The sequence below is a fragment of the Lasioglossum baleicum genome, chromosome 2 (genome assembly GCF_051020765.1).
Source record: "Lasioglossum baleicum chromosome 2, iyLasBale1, whole genome shotgun sequence".
Taxonomy (NCBI): Eukaryota; Metazoa; Arthropoda; class Insecta; order Hymenoptera; family Halictidae; genus Lasioglossum; species Lasioglossum baleicum.
Window position 1 is genome coordinate 13,829,454 of NC_134930.1, and position 19,351 is coordinate 13,848,804.

At 37.2% G+C, this 19,351-nt stretch overlaps 3 protein-coding genes across 8 annotated transcripts in view; 2 read left to right on the plus strand and 1 right to left on the minus strand.

The window, feature by feature from the left end:
• The window catches only part of LOC143215543 (dynein axonemal heavy chain 1), a 149,784-nt gene that overhangs the window by 21,693 nt on the left and 108,740 nt on the right, over positions 1–19,351 (plus strand). The window lies entirely within an intron of this gene.
• LOC143215511 (uncharacterized) overlaps positions 867–19,351 on the minus strand; it is a 60,156-nt gene continuing 41,671 nt past the window's right edge. For all 6 annotated transcript variants that reach the window (XM_076437700.1, XM_076437683.1, XM_076437675.1 and 3 more), the window contains 3 exons: positions 9,297–9,492; positions 7,325–7,430; positions 867–5,514 (listed from right to left, as the gene is read on the minus strand). In XM_076437700.1, the coding sequence (XP_076293815.1) occupies positions 5,289–5,514; positions 7,325–7,430; positions 9,297–9,492 (528 nt within the window). In that variant the 3' untranslated portion in view covers positions 867–5,288. The remainder of the gene's footprint in view (positions 5,515–7,324; positions 7,431–9,296; positions 9,493–19,351) is intronic.
• Positions 10,229–19,067, plus strand: LOC143215532 (cytochrome P450 9e2-like). Its single transcript, XM_076437724.1, has one exon. The coding sequence runs from the start codon at positions 16,894–16,896 to the stop codon at positions 17,938–17,940; it is 1,047 nt and encodes a 348-aa protein (XP_076293839.1). The 5' UTR covers positions 10,229–16,893; the 3' UTR covers positions 17,941–19,067.

Consider the following 19,351-nt stretch of genomic DNA (forward strand, 5'->3'; position numbering starts at 1 on the left):
TTAAACTTTCATATAAAACACAAGTCTGATGCTTACCACTCTCAACCGTTTTTTAAAAAGCCTTACCATAGTTTAAATTGTGAATAATATTGTAGCATTTGTACATGGATTAAATAATGGTTAGAAAGTAATTAAATAATGGAAACACGCCTATTAATATATATATATATATATAAAACATTTATCCAAAACTGTTATATAATGCTCTTTAATGAGTTCTTAGAATAATCAGTTTCACTTTGAATTGCAGAATTTTGTCTTTAAAACGTTACCCTCGGTTACACAATTATCTGAAATGGATAACATTTTGGATTTTGAAGTATTGTTATTTATAGCCAAAATAGTTATTCAAAATGTTGAACATCGAAAAATGACTTTTGCCAGTAAAATCGCGTTCCCGGACCACTGTGCGGCGTCAAAACGTACCAAAATTAATGATTGGTAATTATACAGAAAATTGTACACCTCGCTGAATTTGATGACCTTGAAATATGTCGTCAAGATAATCATATTTGAGTTTCATCAAAATCGGTGAGGCGTACCCTTTTCTGTATAATTACCAAAGTACTTTCATATGTTAGTAATCTACTACACACCCAACTCTTTTTTTACATGTACATTCATATATTTTTTATTGGACAATGTTATTTAAAAATCGTGTAAAAAAAGAATTGTACTGGACTTTCTAGCGAGATAGATTGAATAGTGGGAATTGCGTTAGGGTGAAGTCATAGTGGAGCGGCGAGCGTCGATGATAGCGGCGCGGTGACGAGGAACAAAGAAAATATATATATGTATACTTTTTCTTTAGTATGTGTCGGAACGTTGTCACGAATGTTGGTTTGTTTTCACCGCGCCGCTATCATCGATGCTCGCCGGTCCACTATAACTGCACCCCAAGGATAGAAAGAAAGTGAATTGTCTTTGGGATTGTTTAATAAACAGTTGACAACAGTAACGTCAGCGAGTTCTGACATTGTCTACACGTACATATATGCATTATGTCTACATTTGTATTACTAGGCTGCGGATTTTTATGCATTTATGGCTCGTAGAAATTCGCCTAAGTACAAGGGAACGTGTGTACGGAATTGGCCACAAATACCTTGCATTTTTCTTTTTAATAAAAAAAAATCAAACGAAGTCACTGCGAGACGACAGAACATTTTTTCGACTGGGATGAACAATATTTATATTTTTATTAATTTCAATAGTGTGAATAAATTAGAACTTACTTGTATCAATTAAAACGTGCAAGAAGACTTTCTGACCAATTCAGTGTCAACGAAAGTTGAAGACCTTGATGCTAGAGCCAAAATTGTACCTGTTGAAGTTTAACATATTTTTGTCAATTTTTTCAGCATTTCGTGTAACAATTAAACAATTTGCAAAATCTGAACTCACCTGCTGTTGCACGAAGATCTTCAATTAATAATACACTGGCAATAACAAAACTAAAGAAGCAGCAAATTAGCACCAGCAAAATTGTCGATGTTTAAACTGTTGTAACTTCGTGAGAAAAAATCGTAGAACAATCTTTCCGAGTTGATTTTAAGCCGCGAAGTCTCTACTTACAGAGTCATTAATCGGTTTTTTCAAAGGGATTTCTAGATCAAGCGGGATGGTGGAAAAAACAAAAATACTTTTTCTATGATTATTTTATTTAAATGACTAAAATCATTTTCTACTTGAAGATCGAAGTCACCGCTTTGCAACAATGTTTAAAAACTTGTTGAAGGATCTTTTCTCCCCGTTTTATTAAACTTTGAACGAAAGGCCCTGTTGCTGTGATGTTACGAAGGTATGTTGTTGTGATTCCAAAAGGTGCAAAAATGCTTTCGAAAAAATTGACGAAGGGCTCCGAGATTAGAGGTTTTAAGTTTTAAAATGACCCCGGAATGGTTGGTGTACGATTGTTTATCACGGAGTTACAATAATTTTAAAATACAAGTCGAAAATTCAATGCTCCTGTAATTTTGCAGCTCACTGTATTTTTACTGGGTCGCAATAGAAATTCGTTCGGTTATTTTTAATATTTGCTTTTCATATGTTAATCAAATGGAAAATTGCAATCAACATGATATCGCCGACCATGGTTGTGTTCTATTTACTCACAGTGATCTGCGTTCGCGATAAGTAAATGTTTGCAAAATTAATCAATATTTGCAACCGAACAAATTTCTGCAGCAATCCAAAATTTGTACAGTGTTCTACAGTGCGAAATAAATGTTTATCGTATTTTAATGTTCATAAAACAATGTAGCAAAACTGGGAATTCCCACGGAGATCTACAGTTCGTATATGTATGTTACAAATTACAATCGATTCTACACATATCGATTCGGGTAACGGTACTTTGTATTCAATGAATAAATTACAATCGATCAATTACAGTAAATTATTTACATGCGACGCTGGTACTTGATAAATTCGACGCCTAACTTGCCTGTCCACGTTGATTAATGAGAATCATGTTCGTTATGTGTTTTACGCGTACATCTACCACTCACATTTATTCTATGTATATACAAACACACACGTGCATTTACCTGTACACACGTACGTTCATACGTACAGCGAGAGAGTGATCGAATTATTATATCCACTTATAATAGAATAATTAATTTTTAAATGAAACTCTAGCTACATTAAATTTTTATTATTTTTGTAAAGTATTTTGCAGGCTACAATCAAATATTTCGTACGCCATTTACCAGAAATGAATTTCTTATGTATTTCTAATTTAAAAAATATAAATGGTGTCTTAACAAAATGGGATGCCTTATTTCTTACTGCAGAAAAAGATTATTTTTCAGACAGTATAATTTTGTTTTACAATGTTTTTTACAACAGTTAATGTACCTTTAAATATTCGTACTATCGTAATATTGTAGAATACTCTATAAAAATAATAACAATTCAGTGCAGCTGGATTTTTTGTTAAAAATGTATTATTTCAATTCAAAGTCGATTTATGCAGGTGGCTTTAATAATTTGGACACCTAGTGTACTCGTGCAATCTCGTCTCTCTTTGCGTTTAGGCGAACAAGTTTCAATCGTTTCTGATAGATTATTCAATTCGATTCGATTCCTCGATCGTGCATGAGTGAAACTTTTCGTTTGTGTTCTCTCTTAATTGAACCTGTTCAGTTTGATCAATAGTAATTTCATTAAAACGGATTCATTCACTACGACAACGTTTCACGTGATCAATACTCAAGGTTATTCGAAGGTCGTTATGATTAGACTGCGGATTTTGATGCGTTTATAACAAAAGATGAGTATGATCAAATGCAAACCAGTAGATTCGAATTCTGTAAATGTATTATTTGCATTTTTACCATCTTATTACAATGATTGCAAAAATACATACATAAAAGCTTATACATATAGCTCCTATCGTTTGAAAATACTTCAGACCATTTTCTTTTTTAATTGATGTGTTCAATGTCGCATCAAGTACTAGGTTATCAGTTATCAGGTTATCGGAGACAATTTTTATTTTGCATAAAAATCCGCGATGTAATTGTAACATGCTATTGAAAATATATGGATTAAAATTTCTTGCTCACGATTCTTGAGGCGCGAGTGAGAAGTGTAAAAAATTACCTTGATTTCACGAAACTTTACAAAATCGATATAGCAAATTTTGTAGTAGATTGAAAGCTAATTAATTCTTGTTTGATACGTTCTTTTGGCCTACTATCGAAACTGTCTGACGCGTCGTGGGGAAATTAATTTTCTCCACGATCTCGTGGAAAATTATTTTGTAGAGGTGTACGAACAATTGCGTGCGCCTGTATTATGCACATATATGATGAGGTAGTTAACGTGTTGAAATGTGCGAATGTAGTTTGTGATTTTCCACTGACGTGTCGCAAACCGGGGAGAGCAGATAAAAGTGTGTGCAGAGGCTGTCGAGCTGTTGTCGTTGACAGGTGCGAACTTTTCTACTAGATAGATCAACAAACATTTCTCCGTCGAGTGGATTTATCTTTGAACAATTATTTATTGTCTCCTCCGATGCGATAACCGTTGATAAGCTGCTCCCAGCTTGTTAGGTTGCCTGGCCGTGACTAATATCACCGATGATAACGGAAATTGTTAAGTTACAAAGTCGTGATGAAATAATTCTAAGCAGGTAACTCGGTTGTAATTTCCTTCGGTTGTTCAGAAACGTAAATCTACTATAATTTTATCGTAATTCAATTTTACAATAATCATATTGTAATTTAATTTAAACGTTAATTGGGGATTCTTGATGAGGTTTGGAATCGTTTCGAAATTCAAGAATATTTAGAAATATTATCATTATTTCTCTTGTTATAAGTCTAGGCGTGTCCCGAGTGGACAATATCTAGTTGCTCTCGACTGCTGCGGAGCCAGGAAAGTGCCCCACGGTGTAATTCGTGTCCATTATCCTATTTATGTTCCGAAGTATCGTAATTGATCATTTAATGAATAATAGTTTCCAGAAAATTGATTTTATCGGTTCAGTTTTATTTTCTCACAGCATAAAGTGTCCCGAGTGGACGTGGTCTAGGTCTAAGTGCTCTTGATTGCTGAAGAGCGAGAAGAACGCTCCAGCGATCAATATTTCTCTATGGTTAATCTGTACACTGTATTTTTATAGATTTGATTCTGAGAATCTCAATAAGTCACTATTTGAAATTTTTCCAAGATTAATTAAAGTAGTCTTCAATAAGGTTCCCAGCATGGTCACCGTCAACTCTGAACTGCCCCTGGGAGCAATTTCAAATCCCGAGCCTATAACTTTATTACCAACAACGAGAGACTATCTTACCCTCACCGTACAAAGTGTGCCTCGAATGGGCATGGTCCCGTCGCTCCCGCTTTCCACGGAGCCGCATCAGTACTCCACGGGGCAATTCATGGCCACGCCCAATCTAAAGAGCTCTAGACGGCCCCTAAGAGCAATCCAGACTCCATCTTACAAATTTCCTATCAAGAACGATAGATTACTCTCACGGTACAAAGTTAGTCCCAAGTGGGCGTGGTCCCGTTGCTCTCGTTTTCCACGGAGCTGGGTCAGTACCCCACGGGACAACTTACGGCCACGCCCGTTCTAGCCTGTCTTCGGGACAGACGCGTCATCGCGGCGAGTCTATGCAGCTCGCCACTGATTCGTTTAGCGCCGCGGTAGGCGTGGCATACGTCACGAGCGTCTCCGAAGCGGTGGGGAGGCCACGCCTCCTGCGTCAGAGGAAGCTCGCCGAGTCGACGAGATCTCTGCCCCGACGATTGCGTCGTCGGGACGACTGCCCTATCTATCGCTGCGGGTTGCAATGATAGTTTGTAAGGCTCTTCAACACCTTGCGCATCAACTGTTGAAGACATCTGCGAAATGTGACCCCGCACATCGCGTACAGCAGGAAGTTGATACTGAAGTTGGTATAGTACAACAGCATGAAGAACTGCTGCAGGCACCAGAGCAGGTCCGGCTTGTTCTTGTGCGCGAGTGTGAAGAAGAACACGCACAGGCGAATCACGTAGCTGGAACAGAAAGGGGGCGGGGTCTCGTGTGAAACACGCCTTATCATTGGCTGGCAAGGTCGGGTATTACCTAACCAATAGACAATTTTTATAGATTTTTACGCGCTGAATACGAATTTGCAAGTCGTTCGTCTTTATCCATTTCAGTTTTTAAGAAATTTGACTTTTAAAAAGAAATCGAATTTCACAAATTTGGAAACTTTTTGTGCTTGAATTGGCGAAGCTGTACGGATGATTCTTGCGTAGAATGATTCTATAGACTTTTCTGAATAGAATGATCGATTTTTGTAAGGTTGTTTGAATATTTTTTAATTTTGTCTGAAGAGGTAGCAAGACGCTTTTACTGTATCAATTTCCTTGGATATTTTGCAACTTTATGAACTGTTTCTGTTTCCACTGTAAAAGTTACGTAACTCTATAAAATCCAGAAACATCTTTTGCCAACAATGGTAGACTTTTTTCTGGATGTTTGAATAAGTTGAAATTGTGTTCGAAGGTAGCAAGACGCTTTTACTGCGTCAATTTTCTTGGGTACTTTGCAACTCTATGAATTTTTTCTGCTTCAATTGTAAAAGTTGAGTGAATGATATGAAATCCAGAAACATCTTTTTCCAACAATTTCCGGGGAAGTTAAACTCTAAAAGAAAACTCATGGATCGAGTTCAAAGTAAAGTATCGAGGCAGACGTGTTCCCCAGGAAACGATATTTCTTAGGGTCTCATAAATCAACGAAGTTTTATCAAAAATCAAAAAGACTACGGTTAAAACGAATGCCGGAATAAAGTGGTCCGTATTTCTCAAACGAAACTCACTCGCAGAACAGTTTCAGAAAAGTTTCAGAAGATGACGTACGACTAATGGTCGATCGATACTACTCGCGAGACATCGAAAGTTTCAAGACAATGCACAGAGGAAGATTGCGAGCTGGACCAATACCCAAGATGCCAGCTTCTCTCTAGCATATACTGCAATTTAATTTAATCCTCTCCCCTTCGAGCACGCTGTTCTGATTCCCGAACATTTTCCCCATTAAATATTATCCCGTTGTCTTCAACGAATTCTGCATTCTCCCGTTTTTGTCGATGAAGAAACATAATCTGGGGATGAAAGTAACGAGATTGCGAATTTTACGTTTACGGGAAATGCGAAAGTATGAGAACAGTGGAAAGATTGAACGAATTTAAGAGTATTATTTTCGACCGAATAAAACTTGTCCTCTCCTTTGCAATTTTTCTGATGTTCTCTGGAATGAGAAATCCCCATTTTTCCGTTTTTATCGCTGAACAAACATAAGCTGCAGATGGTAGTAACGTGTCTGCGAATTTGATGTGTTTATGAAAAACGTGAAAAGATTAAATAAAAATTGTCTTTGTTTGCATTTTTCTTTTAAAGAAATTGTACCATCTTCAGTTCTTATTGTTAAGCAAACAAAATCTGGTGACGATTAGACTGCGGATTTGAAATAGAAAATTGTTACTTTTCTTACCAATTGTGATAAGCTAAATAGAATGCAACAGAATATTTCAATTCTTCAACTGTTTTTACTGTTCTGCATTTGGTTTGTTAATTTTTATAATGCATTTGTTATGCTGCAAATGAATGCATAAATCCGCAGTCTACATATTGTGATAACAATAATTAACGTGAAAGCACGGTGGGGCAATAACTAACTAATAATTAAAAATGACTAATCAAAAAGTTTTTACTAATGACTATTTTGCTATGACTAACATTCAAAAAGACTGTTAGTCATTTTTAATTATTAGTTGATTATTGCCCTACTCTGCCTGAAAGGGAACAGCGACATCACCTTGGTAAATTGAGGAGGATGAAAACGGTGCTTATCAACAGCAACGTCTTCGTGTTTCCCTGTTGAGTTTTCGTCGACACGAGATTCCGCGACGACGACTTGGCGTCTGAAAGAAGAACAGAAAACAGGATCATATTGAGTAATGAAAAGATTACATTGTTTAATAAGAATTAACGTGGACGCATCCCTGAAAGTCAGCTTTAAATGTCAATTCAAATAAATTATTCAGGGAGGAAAAAAGAATTTCCAAATCATTGAAGCATGACCTTTTTCTTTAAAAATCGATGTGAACGTATCGTTTAAAGCAGAGCTGTTTAGCATCTGCCCATACGGGCAGCGATTTTCTGGCAGACGAGTGAAATATAGAATAGTGAAATAGATTGAGTGAAATGGAATGAGCGAAATGGAATGAGCATCGGACGATCGGCACATTTAGTGGTAACGCGTGCGAGTGCACGGCTGTGCTACGGCCCACAGTGGGACAAATCGATGAATTCTGTGTCAAAATCAGAGAACTTTCGATAGGAATAAGACAGAGCTATGAATTTTTTAAAAATTCAAGTACGAACGTTTTTTAACCTTGAGAAAAATCGTTAAACTTGCATAATTTCAAGAAAATTGTGGTTTATCTAATACCACGCGCGAAAAAATTGTTTTCTGACATGCTCTGCATCATTTCCAGTAGATTTTCTCACGCTGATTTCAAATCTGGTTATAAAATTTGTTTAACACCTCAGGATTTTGCAGAAACTTGATTTTTGTGAACAAAACTAATGAAATCGCTCTATCTCATTTCTATTGAATGTTCTTTGATTGTGACACAGAATTCATCGGTTTGTCCCACTGTACGGCCTACCCCCACTCTTCTAAGTCGCTTGCCCGTAGCTTTGCCAGTAGCCGTGTCCACTGGCATCGATTTGCGCCCTTGCCCGTGAATAGACATGTTGAGCAGGTCTGGTCTATAGGTTCATTAAGTTATGTCAAATTATGTTCATTTGGTACGAAACGTGGGAATCACTGACCAATTACTGTTAATTGTTGAAAACCAGAAAAGGAATCGTTGGATAACAAACCCCATCCCCCAATGATCCCTCAATGGATCGTCTCCAATATTTTTAGATCTTCGGTGAGCTTAATTGACAACACTTAGAGAATTAGCGGAATTCACGTACTCTACTACGTATTATTATATTATGTAATATTGAACTGTGACGGGGGGGGGGGGGATTGCGCACCAATAATGACGAGAGTAATTCGCACGTGTGACATTAATAGCCTTTATGCATTCATGATGTCGGTTATAATTTATGTCAATTAATGTCACTCCGCTGGAATTAATGCGCACACCTACCTAAAATGTGTTACAATTAATCCACCCCTATAAAAGATGCAATTACACATATCACTCTTCGTTTAAATTTCTTTCAACTTCGTTCACGGCAAGTAAAACTATGCAATGAAATAATGACAATAACAAAATTCATATTAAAATAGTGCTTGACTGCATCTAACGCTCCAATCCAAGTATCTCAACGAAACTTTTCGTCGAAAGTTTCCAGACAATGGCTCGAACCCAATAAGAACAGGATCGATTTCTACAAGTTTCATTAATCCTGCTGGCTATTGAAGCGGGTGGAAGCATTTGTCACGAGACGAATTGAATTGGAATGGTACTCGGTGGTGTGTTCGGTGACTGAATGACTTTTGCATTGTGAGAGTTGGGGCTAGGAGTATCGTGGGCGTGAGGGTGTTGCAGGGCTAAGCATATCATGGCGGTGACAGTGTCACAGGACTGAGAATGTCATAGAGATTAGAGTTACGTAGTGTGAAGGGGATGAGATTTACACAATGCTGAGAGTGCCACAGTGCTGGGTATCAAAGGGATGAGAGAGTTACAGGCCTGAGAGTAGTACAGTGCTGAAAGTGTGGCGAGAGTGCGATGACGTCATGTAGAGGCAGTAAGTTCACTTACGTATACAGCGGCCGGCAATTTCAGGCAGCTGACAAGCATTGCGCGGCGTCGACGGTGGCGCGGAGTTCGTCTGTTGACGGGAATGATGCGAATGATTCTTTGACGAGTTGAATGACTGCTGCGAGGGCAGCCTGCGACTTCCAGGCATCGGTCCCAGATTGATGCCGCCGGCGCCGTTATTGCTGCTGCTGGCACTCTGGAAATTAAGCCGGAAATTCAATATATTAAAGAGAGATATGAAAATCAATCCTATTTTCTTTTCCGACGGAATGATATAAGGTGGTTGCATAAGTTCGTGATTTTCATAGATATCGCAAACCGTAATGCACGGCGGAATGTAAAACGCAAAGATTATATAGTTACCATTCTTTTCTGCAATTAGAAAAGAATAGCGGAACTATATAATTCACAAGGGAAGGACCCCAAGTGTCATGGATCCCTAATTATGTATGCAAAATATTAGGTGTAGTTATCCAATAGTTTTAAAGAGATAAACAACTGAAGTTTCATGCCTCGTTGATGTACCATGATTTGCAGCTCAAGTTTTCGAAGTTCCATTGTTTATATCTTTAAAACTATTGAGTAACTACACCTAATATTTTGCATATATGTATAATTAGGGATTCATATACCGTCATCTTGAAGTCGGACACTTGGGATCCTTTCCTTGTCAGGGGTTCTTAAACTTATGTAGTCCAAAGCCCCCCTCTTAAACAACTTTTTATTTATGGACCCCATCCCATACCTAGGCATTTTTTTTTATTAAATCAGTTATTTGAATAAAAGCGAAAAGTTGGGGGATGTAAAGTCAATGTCAAAATTGTTTCGCAGACCCCCAGGGGTCCTCTGATATAACTGATTAATAAAGCTGTATTCTTTAAAATTTAACCGTTGAATTTTATTTTCAAATCGAACACGAACTTATACAATCATCGAATATAGATATTTCGATTTAAATAATTCTAAGATAGTGTCGTTTTTCTGTAAGGAATAAAAGCGAACGTCTTAGTGCGCCAGTAATGATAACTTTATAATAAATTATTTTACAAATTATTATATTAATAAATTATTTATAAATCGAAATCTCTCCTAAACGACTAATTTTTCAACATAAACAGGTTAATACTTTTTTTACAAAGAATCTCCAACTGCATCGATTAATGTATTAAGGAGTATATAATTCCATTTAAAAAAAAAACGAAGTTGATCTTCGTATGACCATAACGCATAAATTGCCCTATTCGGCACCATTCAATTTTTATCGGAAACATTTCTCGGTAGGGCTAACAGCAGCGGAGAGATCAAGATGTCGAAATCGGGTGAGACACCCTGTATATTCGAAGCGAATCAGACGATTCTTGTAAAAGTTGTGGAACATGACTTGCCGGAGTCGACTGTGAGAAATACATTTTTATCTAACTTCTGGTTAAAACAGCTCTATTTTGCAGAAAGATCGATTCATGCGAGTCACTGTGTCTTTATCAACAGATGTTCGACGCAATTTCCAGAGAAACACAGATAGAAATATGTTAAACGCCATGTGCTGTGCCTCACGCGAAGATAATTCGCAGCGGAGACAAGCAATGTTAATGACAATGATTAATGCTCTATTATCTCTGCTACGAATTTCGCGATTGTAATAGACTGTCACGGGGCGAACATGTTGAATATTTAATACTGCGTGTGGTTTTCAAGCGGAAACAATTTGATCTTGGTTCAATAGAGATAGAGACTGCTCGAAGATGCACCGAAACTAATGCATTATCCACGAAAACTAGTAATGCCCTTAAAGTTTAATAACAACCACCTCTCAAGACGGAATGCCACCTCTCATGTTCGCCATAATAATTAGTAACGGTGTATGAACACTTTACATCACGGTAATAACGAGTCGTTTGAAGTAGTGTGGTTTTGATCATTTAATTTGTTCTTTCATGGTCTGATCAGTTCTTTCAGATCATTTTTTAAAAGAACATTTGTATGCTCCTGTTTAGCATGGTGCAGTTACTTAGAAGTTCGTTAACATGTTTGTTGATACTGTTTTTCTATGAGGTGTAGAAATGAATTTTTATTGTGTATTAGTTCAGCTTCTTCTGAAAAATGTTGTCTCTCTTCCAATAATTTTAACGATTCGTAAATTTAACGATGCTTACTAGTTCTTATCGTAAAAGCTTTTAATTGAATTTGTGAGTGGTTCTAACAATTTGCAAACACCTTTAATAATTCGTAAATGGTTGTAACAATTTACGAGTGTCTCGATCAATAATTCACAACCCCTTGACTTACAATATCGTGTCAGACTCGCGATGAAGATTCCGAACAGAGTCTAATAAATATGTATGCTATTAATTTCCTTCACATCGAAATAGAATTCTATTTTGGTTTTGTTAATGTACAGCTATTGGGGAACACATAGGCGTACAATAGATACAAAAAGTTTGTCCTTTTTGAAGAAACTAAGAATTACAAAAAAAGATTTAATCACTGAAATCGTAAACGAAATCGTAAGGCAAGGTGTTTTAATTGAACTTGTAAGTGTTTTGAATAATTCGCAAGTGTTTTTCATTGAATTTGCAAGTGATTCTAATAATTATAATTGTATCAGTCGCTGTAGTGGTTAGATGCATTTTGGAATCAGCGTAGAATGGAAAGTCGGCTCGATAGAGATCGTACTGTGCAAAAGGAAGATCGCAGTGCAGTTTCAAGGAGGTGAAGCACGTTCCAACAATCGAATCCATATGAAGATGAATGGTAGTCATTGCATAAGCCTGGGATATATTTATACTCAGCTCGAAAATAGCTGAGAGAGATCGCGTTCGCAGCCACTGGCGTTAGTCTCTCGGAAAAAAGTCAATGAGATTGTCGAGACGTTCAATCGCTCTTGCTGAATCCTCATGAATACCGACCACGTTGTGTCGCCACTTTTCTTCTGCTTCTTTTTCTGCTGGAGGTATTAGCATATCTCTCAATTCGTATGATTGATACAAATTCGCCATGATTTACAGATCTCTTAGATTCAAATGTATACTCGGTGTCTGATTCAAAAGTTTCTCCTGTTTTATTCGTAGATGGTAGAGGAATGAGTCTTGCGTAGAATGATACCATAGACTCTCCCGAATCCAACGATATTTTTATCTGTACCATTACGAATGTTTAAACATGTTCAAGAAATATTTGAAGGAGGACGAAGCACGACTAATGCAGCAACTTCTTTTTAACAGTTTTCAATTCTATGCATTTTTTCTGCTTTCGCCCCGTAAGAACTAACTTACAAAATCTGTAATAATAGTTGTAGCAATAATCTATTAGTTATATAACTTTTACTCAAGTATCTGCTTAATGCAAGGCCCAACGCGAAAGCAATTTAGGAAGTTCTCCGTCTAGTTGACTCAGTTATTGTGTACCTACATGTAATATTGTAGAGAAAGCTTTCGAAAGTTCTTCAATATTAAACCCTGCCTGTCTCGTACCTTGTTTCTTGGACAAGTTCCAAACTGTTCTCTTTTTGGAAGTACTTATGTACAATTTGGATTATGTTTTAATTAAAAGTTGGGCTGGAAAGCGGACCAACGCGACGGGTACGTCCAATAACGTGATCGTTTATATCAATGTACGCCAATTGGCGAGCGTCAAAATGGCGAGTCAGTTACGTCGAGAAAATAGCTATTAAAGACCAGAGAGCTGACACGTAATTTTCTTCTTTAGCCAAGTCATCTATCTGAGTTCCCACAAGATAAACCAGCATCCGATATCATTTCAACGCTTTACAAAAAATATCAGTTTATATATAGTCCACGCCAATCAATATAGAATTCGATATTATCAGATAACCGGATTAATTTTTGCCAATTCTTGCTGGTCACGACACTTGAACTTCTTAAAACGGATAAAATAAACGATAAGAAAATATACAGGGGGGATCAATGTGACTCGTGAAATATCTCGTGAACTATTAGGTTTCGGACGTATGAAGATCAATACACTTCCTCACAGAATTAAATAATGGAAGGTCATTCCATTAGAAGATAGGACCTTGAAATTTCCGAAACGCCGTTATACCTTTTTCTTCGTATTGTTATAAATAACGGAAATATTCAAGGTGGTCATAATTAGTTTAAATACTTAATAAATTGTCTCGTTGTTGCAGAGAGTAATCAGTCTCGCCAATCGCCGATTGTGGCGAATTGTTGTTGCAAAGTTGTAAATTGTAATTGATCGGATACCGAACATAATACAGTTAATTGACTAATACAAATTGCGCGATTGCTCCCTGCGATACGCGTAGTAAAATCTCAGATTGCCGCGTAGATTGATGTAGCGTGGCGCAGAAATTGCAAACCGTTGAGGGGTGGGGGTAAAAGTACAATCGTCGAGAGTTATTGTCGATTAGCGGGATCTGTTGGTTTATTTATGCTATTGTAACCGAGTACGGTTGATAGGATCAGCCTGTACACGCAATGATATCAGCACTTTCTCTTGGGAAGACACGAGTCTGGTATTATTAAAGTGGCTGTGAAGTAATAGATAACAATGTCCGACACGTGTGAGTTTGTAACTTCGAGTTGGACTGTACGAAACGAAAAAGTGCAATTTACTCCTCCATTTATTTTTTAAAGTAGAGCTGTGCATTAAATAAAGCATTTCTGCTTTTATGAATATATCTGTCTCTCTTCATTATTTTCTAGGATTGTTTTAATCGTATGCATTCTTCTAAATTCAGTTTTTAATTTGAATATTATTATCTCAATCGGGAAAGTATTCTTGTAGCTTAAAAAATGCAAAACTTGTCGACGTAATTAGAAGCTTAGAGAGATATACAGTTTTCTTTATTAAAAGTTTTCTTGTAAAAAGATCAACTCAATAAAAAAACACTTGACACAAGAACTAATTAAAAGAACCATTTTCAAAGGAATGACTTGCAAGTTGTAAAACCGATACCCTTTTAATTAATCCTTTATTCTGGTTCTGTAGAGTAACAATTCCGCGAACGATTGGAGGAGAATTAATATTGCGTATAATCATTCAGATAACGGTTTTGCAGAATCTGGCATAATTCTACCACGAGCCCGTGGGATTTCTACATCATGTCACTTTTCTATTAATTATGTCGGCTGAATCATGCGTTAATGAGTTTACATATATCATGGAATATTAACGATATACGGTATTAACACATTCATGCTATTAAGGTGGCAGACTCGCGTTTCCAAGATTGCAAGGGTGCGGGATATGCCTTCTCATTTCTTGATAATGCAAAGATAGTCCAGTCAACGAAAAGTTGTAGAGGGAGATGGAAGGAACACAGTTTTTTAACTTTGGGTCTTTGTTTGGACTAATTAGGAGGCAAACATACTAAAAGACCCCATTCCTAGGAGGTGAGCAGGATATAGGGGGTCAAGTAGAAGGTCCACTTTTTAGGTTTTCCGCTTATATCACGGAAACTATGCGTCCTAGCGATAAGACCATTCTATACAAAATTAAAGCTGACAAATTGTACCACTAGATTGATTCCATTCAGTTTTTCGCTATCTCGCATAGTTTCCGAGATATTCGCGCTCAAAGTTCACTAATTGTGCTGAAGAGTTAGGTAGTCAAATAAGACAAAAAACGTGAGGCAAAAATTTCTTTTTTACAATTCGTGATAGAGATAGCAAAAAACTGAATGGAATCAATCTTATGGCACATTTTGTCAGCTTTAATTTTGTATAGAATGGTCTTATCGCTAGGACACATAATTTCAGAGATATAAGCGGAAAACCGAAAAAGGGGACCTTCTACGTGCCCCCCTGCACCCCGCTCACCACCTAGGAGTAGGGACTTTTAGTATGTTTACCTCCTAACTAGTCCAAGCAAAGAGTCCCAAAGTACCAAAGTTAAAAATTGTATTACTTCCTTTTCCTTTTGTGTTCCGTCCATTCCTTGTGATAAAAGATCAATCTAGGCCGCAATCGCTCTCAAAAGTCCTATTTCTAGTCACTTTTATTACGTTTACCAGGCGTAATTTGCATTATTCGGAAGTATAAAGCTGCGACACCTATATGCTGTCATAATTTTTGTATCCGAGTTATATTTCTTAAAAAGAAATTTAAAAATCGCATGTTTTTTGATGTTGTCAATGCAAGATGTTTTGGATTCGTCTATTTGCAATAAAACTAATATAATTAGTTTGTTGTCTCGATTAATCATCGAGAAAGTGTAATTTTTATACAAAAATATGAATGATTATTAAGATAAATTATAGATAAAAATACTAATGATTATTAGCTGACAGAAATGATAATTTCCGTGTCGGTTTCCGTGGTTCTTCTCGCATAACTTGCATGTTCTACATGATTTTCGTCGGAAATGTTCGTCGCTCGATGCATGTATCAATTCATACGCTATCGCTCCATGCGGTCGGAGAATACTCGTATACTTAGGTGACAGTAGAATTTAATGGCACGGGTCTGTGTATACTATTTTGCGAATTGTTCGCGTAAATTGATGAGGACGGTGCGATAATGTGTCCTCGCAATATATTACACAAAGGAAATATTAAACGCTGCTACACAACGCAGTTCCAGAGAATATCGAATAGCTGCGCGTTCATTTAAACTAATGAAACTGCTATTTTGTGATAAATAGACGATGGACGTTTATGCAACTTTGGAATTTTTTAGACAAAGTTTAACGCCGTAGAAACAAATATCTTGATTTAAGTATTATAGCTTTTGTAAAAAAATAAATAAATATTGTACTTTAAGTACCACCGACCCTCGAGAAAGCCTCGTGAAAACACGTGTCACATTAGAAGATTCTCTAAAGAGAACGATTGTTACACTGACTCATTTGATGGAAATCGAAATAGTTACATCGAGATTAGTTATCATGTCAAGATTAGTACATCAGATTAGTACATACAAATTGACTAACGCAATTTTGTGTACAAGTGACCATACTCACTTCACCTACAACATACGAATGACATGATGATGAAATATTCGATTGAACAGAATTTATTCGGTTAACTCGGATCAATATAGTCGAATGTCTAACTCTCTTTCAAATATTGACACTGTCAGTCATTTTACTGATTTCAGACTTTCTATTTTACAATTATTGTATTTATAAACATAATGTCACAAGAAATGAGTGAACAGTAATTTCTTTATTCTCATTTAGAAATCGAAGCTAATCAAGTAACTTAATTTATATAATAATTAAATTTAATAAGGAACATTTTTTAGTGTTACTGAATTTAATTTTTAGGATAAATTAAAAAATTGAAGGATTAATGCTAAGAAATAACGTTATTTTATGAACTGATAACATGTAACTTAAGGCAACGCATTCCAGTTACTTTAAAGTTCGGCTTCTAGTGTTCACGCCAGCAACAGGTTGGTATGTCCCTAATCGCCAGCAGTGGTAGATCATCCGTAGATTACAAACCGGAACCAGTGAAACCAATCAGTCAAAGCCAAGCAATATTGTCAAAGCCAAGCTATATTGTCAAAGCCAAGCCATATTGTCAAAGCTGTATCGTGTCACCCAACTCGACGCTGAGTCTGAAGTTAACGAGCACTCGACGCTTATCAACGGAAATAACGTCAAAAATCACATGTCGCTTAAGTATTTAACCCACATGCTATCGGTTATCGTGGTGATTCCAGTCGCGCGCGAGAATTCATCCGAAGAGAGAACCTCAACCAATTATAATAAGAATTGCTCCGACAACAACTCGTCAAAAATGGATCCAGTTACAACGGCACTAGCCGTGGTACTTCTGTGCATATTAGCCTACCGTTTCTTATGGATCAGTGCCAGAAGTTTCGAAGAACGAGGCATTGAATACACGAAACCATGGCCAATCGTGGGCAACATGGCTCCAGTGTTGTTCCGGAGACAATTTTTCGGCGATTATTTGCGAAATGTTTACTTCAACTTCCGAGACCTGAAGTACTTCGGCTTCTTCAACCTTGGTTCCCCAGTAATCGCGATCCGAGATCCTGAGTTGATCACCTCGGTTGCTATCAAGAACTTCGATCACTTTACTGACCATGTAGGCTTTGTTGATGAAGAAATGGATCCATTGATGGGCAAGAACCTGTTCGCCCTAAGAGGAGATCGTTGGAGAGAGATGAGGAAGTTGCTTAGTCCAGCTTTCACTTCATCGAGGATGAAGTTGATGTTCAAATTAATCGTCGATTGCGCAGAGAGAACCAGTGACTTCATTGCTGAAGGGTCGAAGAAAGGACGAGACTGGGACATGCAGGATATTTTCAAACGTTATTCGAACGATGTCGTTGCTACCACCAGCTTTGGGATTGCTGTGGACTCGCTGAAGGATCCGGACAACGAGTTCTATAAGCTCGGTAGAGAGTCGATTAGTTTCTCGACCTGGGTGTCGTTGAAGATGATGATGGGCAGGAATTTTCCGACGATTTTTCGATTGTTGGGTATCACGATTTTTGGGAGCAAGCCCAGGAAGTTCTTCACCAAGGTTGTTGCCGAGACAACTAGGATCAGAGAGGAGAAGGTGAGTTTTAAGTTGGTAGTTTTCGGGATGGTTGAGTGTTATGTACTCAATAGTGGATCACTTGTTAGCAGATTACGAAATACGAAACATTTGTACCCTTTTTATGGTGAAAACATAATAAACTGTTGAAGTTGAAATAAATATCCGGAAGGCCTGATTACGTTAGCGATGTCCCGTTCCTTTCAAACATCGTCTAGAAAATGTTTATAAAAATATGATATTTATTAAAAAAATGTTTCGTTACATTGAGAAGACGTCACTGAATCGGATGATATTAGTATTATTTGCATAACTTTCGCCGCTGACGGAGAAAAAAATAAGAAACATCTGTAATTTCGTTACTTTCTCGACTGCGGTCATGAAATTGTAAAAGTACAATTTATAAAATGCTGTTTTTTTGCAAGTCTCTTATGATAGAATAACCTGTTAATTGGAAAAGAATAAAAAAGACATTTGGTTCAACAAGAACGTCCGCGGACGATGGAGAGCTGCAATTTTTCGAGAAATGGGAAATCAGCACCAGAACATTTTCTGAGGAATCCTCTCGTTAGTACTCCGCGAATTTATACATTTACGACAAAAACTGGTAGGTTGAAAAACGTAACTGTGATGACGTTAGAAAAATATTAGAATACTGCCAAGTCATTCTTGTTAAAATTATTGAGAGCGGGAAAACATTCTCTTCCGTCTTGTGTTTTTCATAGTCGACTCGACATTTTTGATTTCACATAAAGTTCCGCCGTCTGCACATTACAAAATTTGCTACCTTAGAAAATGAATGTTGAATACCGCTCTAGATTTGAGAATCGTAAAAAATCAATTTTTGGAGCCGTCACACTAGAACATGCCCTCGAACAGCCGAATCACATGAATAATTCAATGGCCCCACGAATCAGACACGTTTCAGAGACGTGGAACTAACGGCCGGCATTCAACGAGCCATCAAACACTTCCATCTCGATGATTCGGCAGATACGTATACACGTGTTCCCGATTTTCGGGTCAGGGTTCCCCGTGAAAGAGACCCTTCAATCTTGTACTTAATAGCAAACCTCACGCAAAAGTGCGAAATCAGCCCCAAAACTCTTTATCATCCTCCCGGCAATCGCTGTATCGTCGACAACGATGCGTTGCTCAAATATTAACTACACCAAAGTGCTGCAAAGTAGTTCAAACTTCCTCGACGGGACATCACAGGGCTGCAGATTTTAATCGCTTATAATAAGGTTGAGTTCGTGCAAGTTAAAACGATAAATATGTTACGATGTTCCTATAGGAATGTCCATCTATTTTTTTTTCATGTAAATTCAATTTGTCATAGCAAGTTTAATGCATTGAAGAAAGCTCAATTTATTGAAGACAGTTCCATTTATAAAGTGCACTGCGACTCATTATAAAAGACATTTCAATTTATTAAAAAATTATAAATTACTACAGAAAGAACCTACGTACCCTTTGTTTGGCTTCTGTTTTTTCTGTTCTGTTCACCACAGTAAAGCGTCGATTTTAATGTTTAAATATGATGTAACTTCGAGAAAAC

What these genes read in the sequence shown, in the direction of transcription:
- LOC143215532 (XM_076437724.1), top strand. Translation starts at nt 16,894, where the DNA reads ATGTCGCTTAAGTATTTAACCCACATGCTATCGGTTATCGTGGTGATT.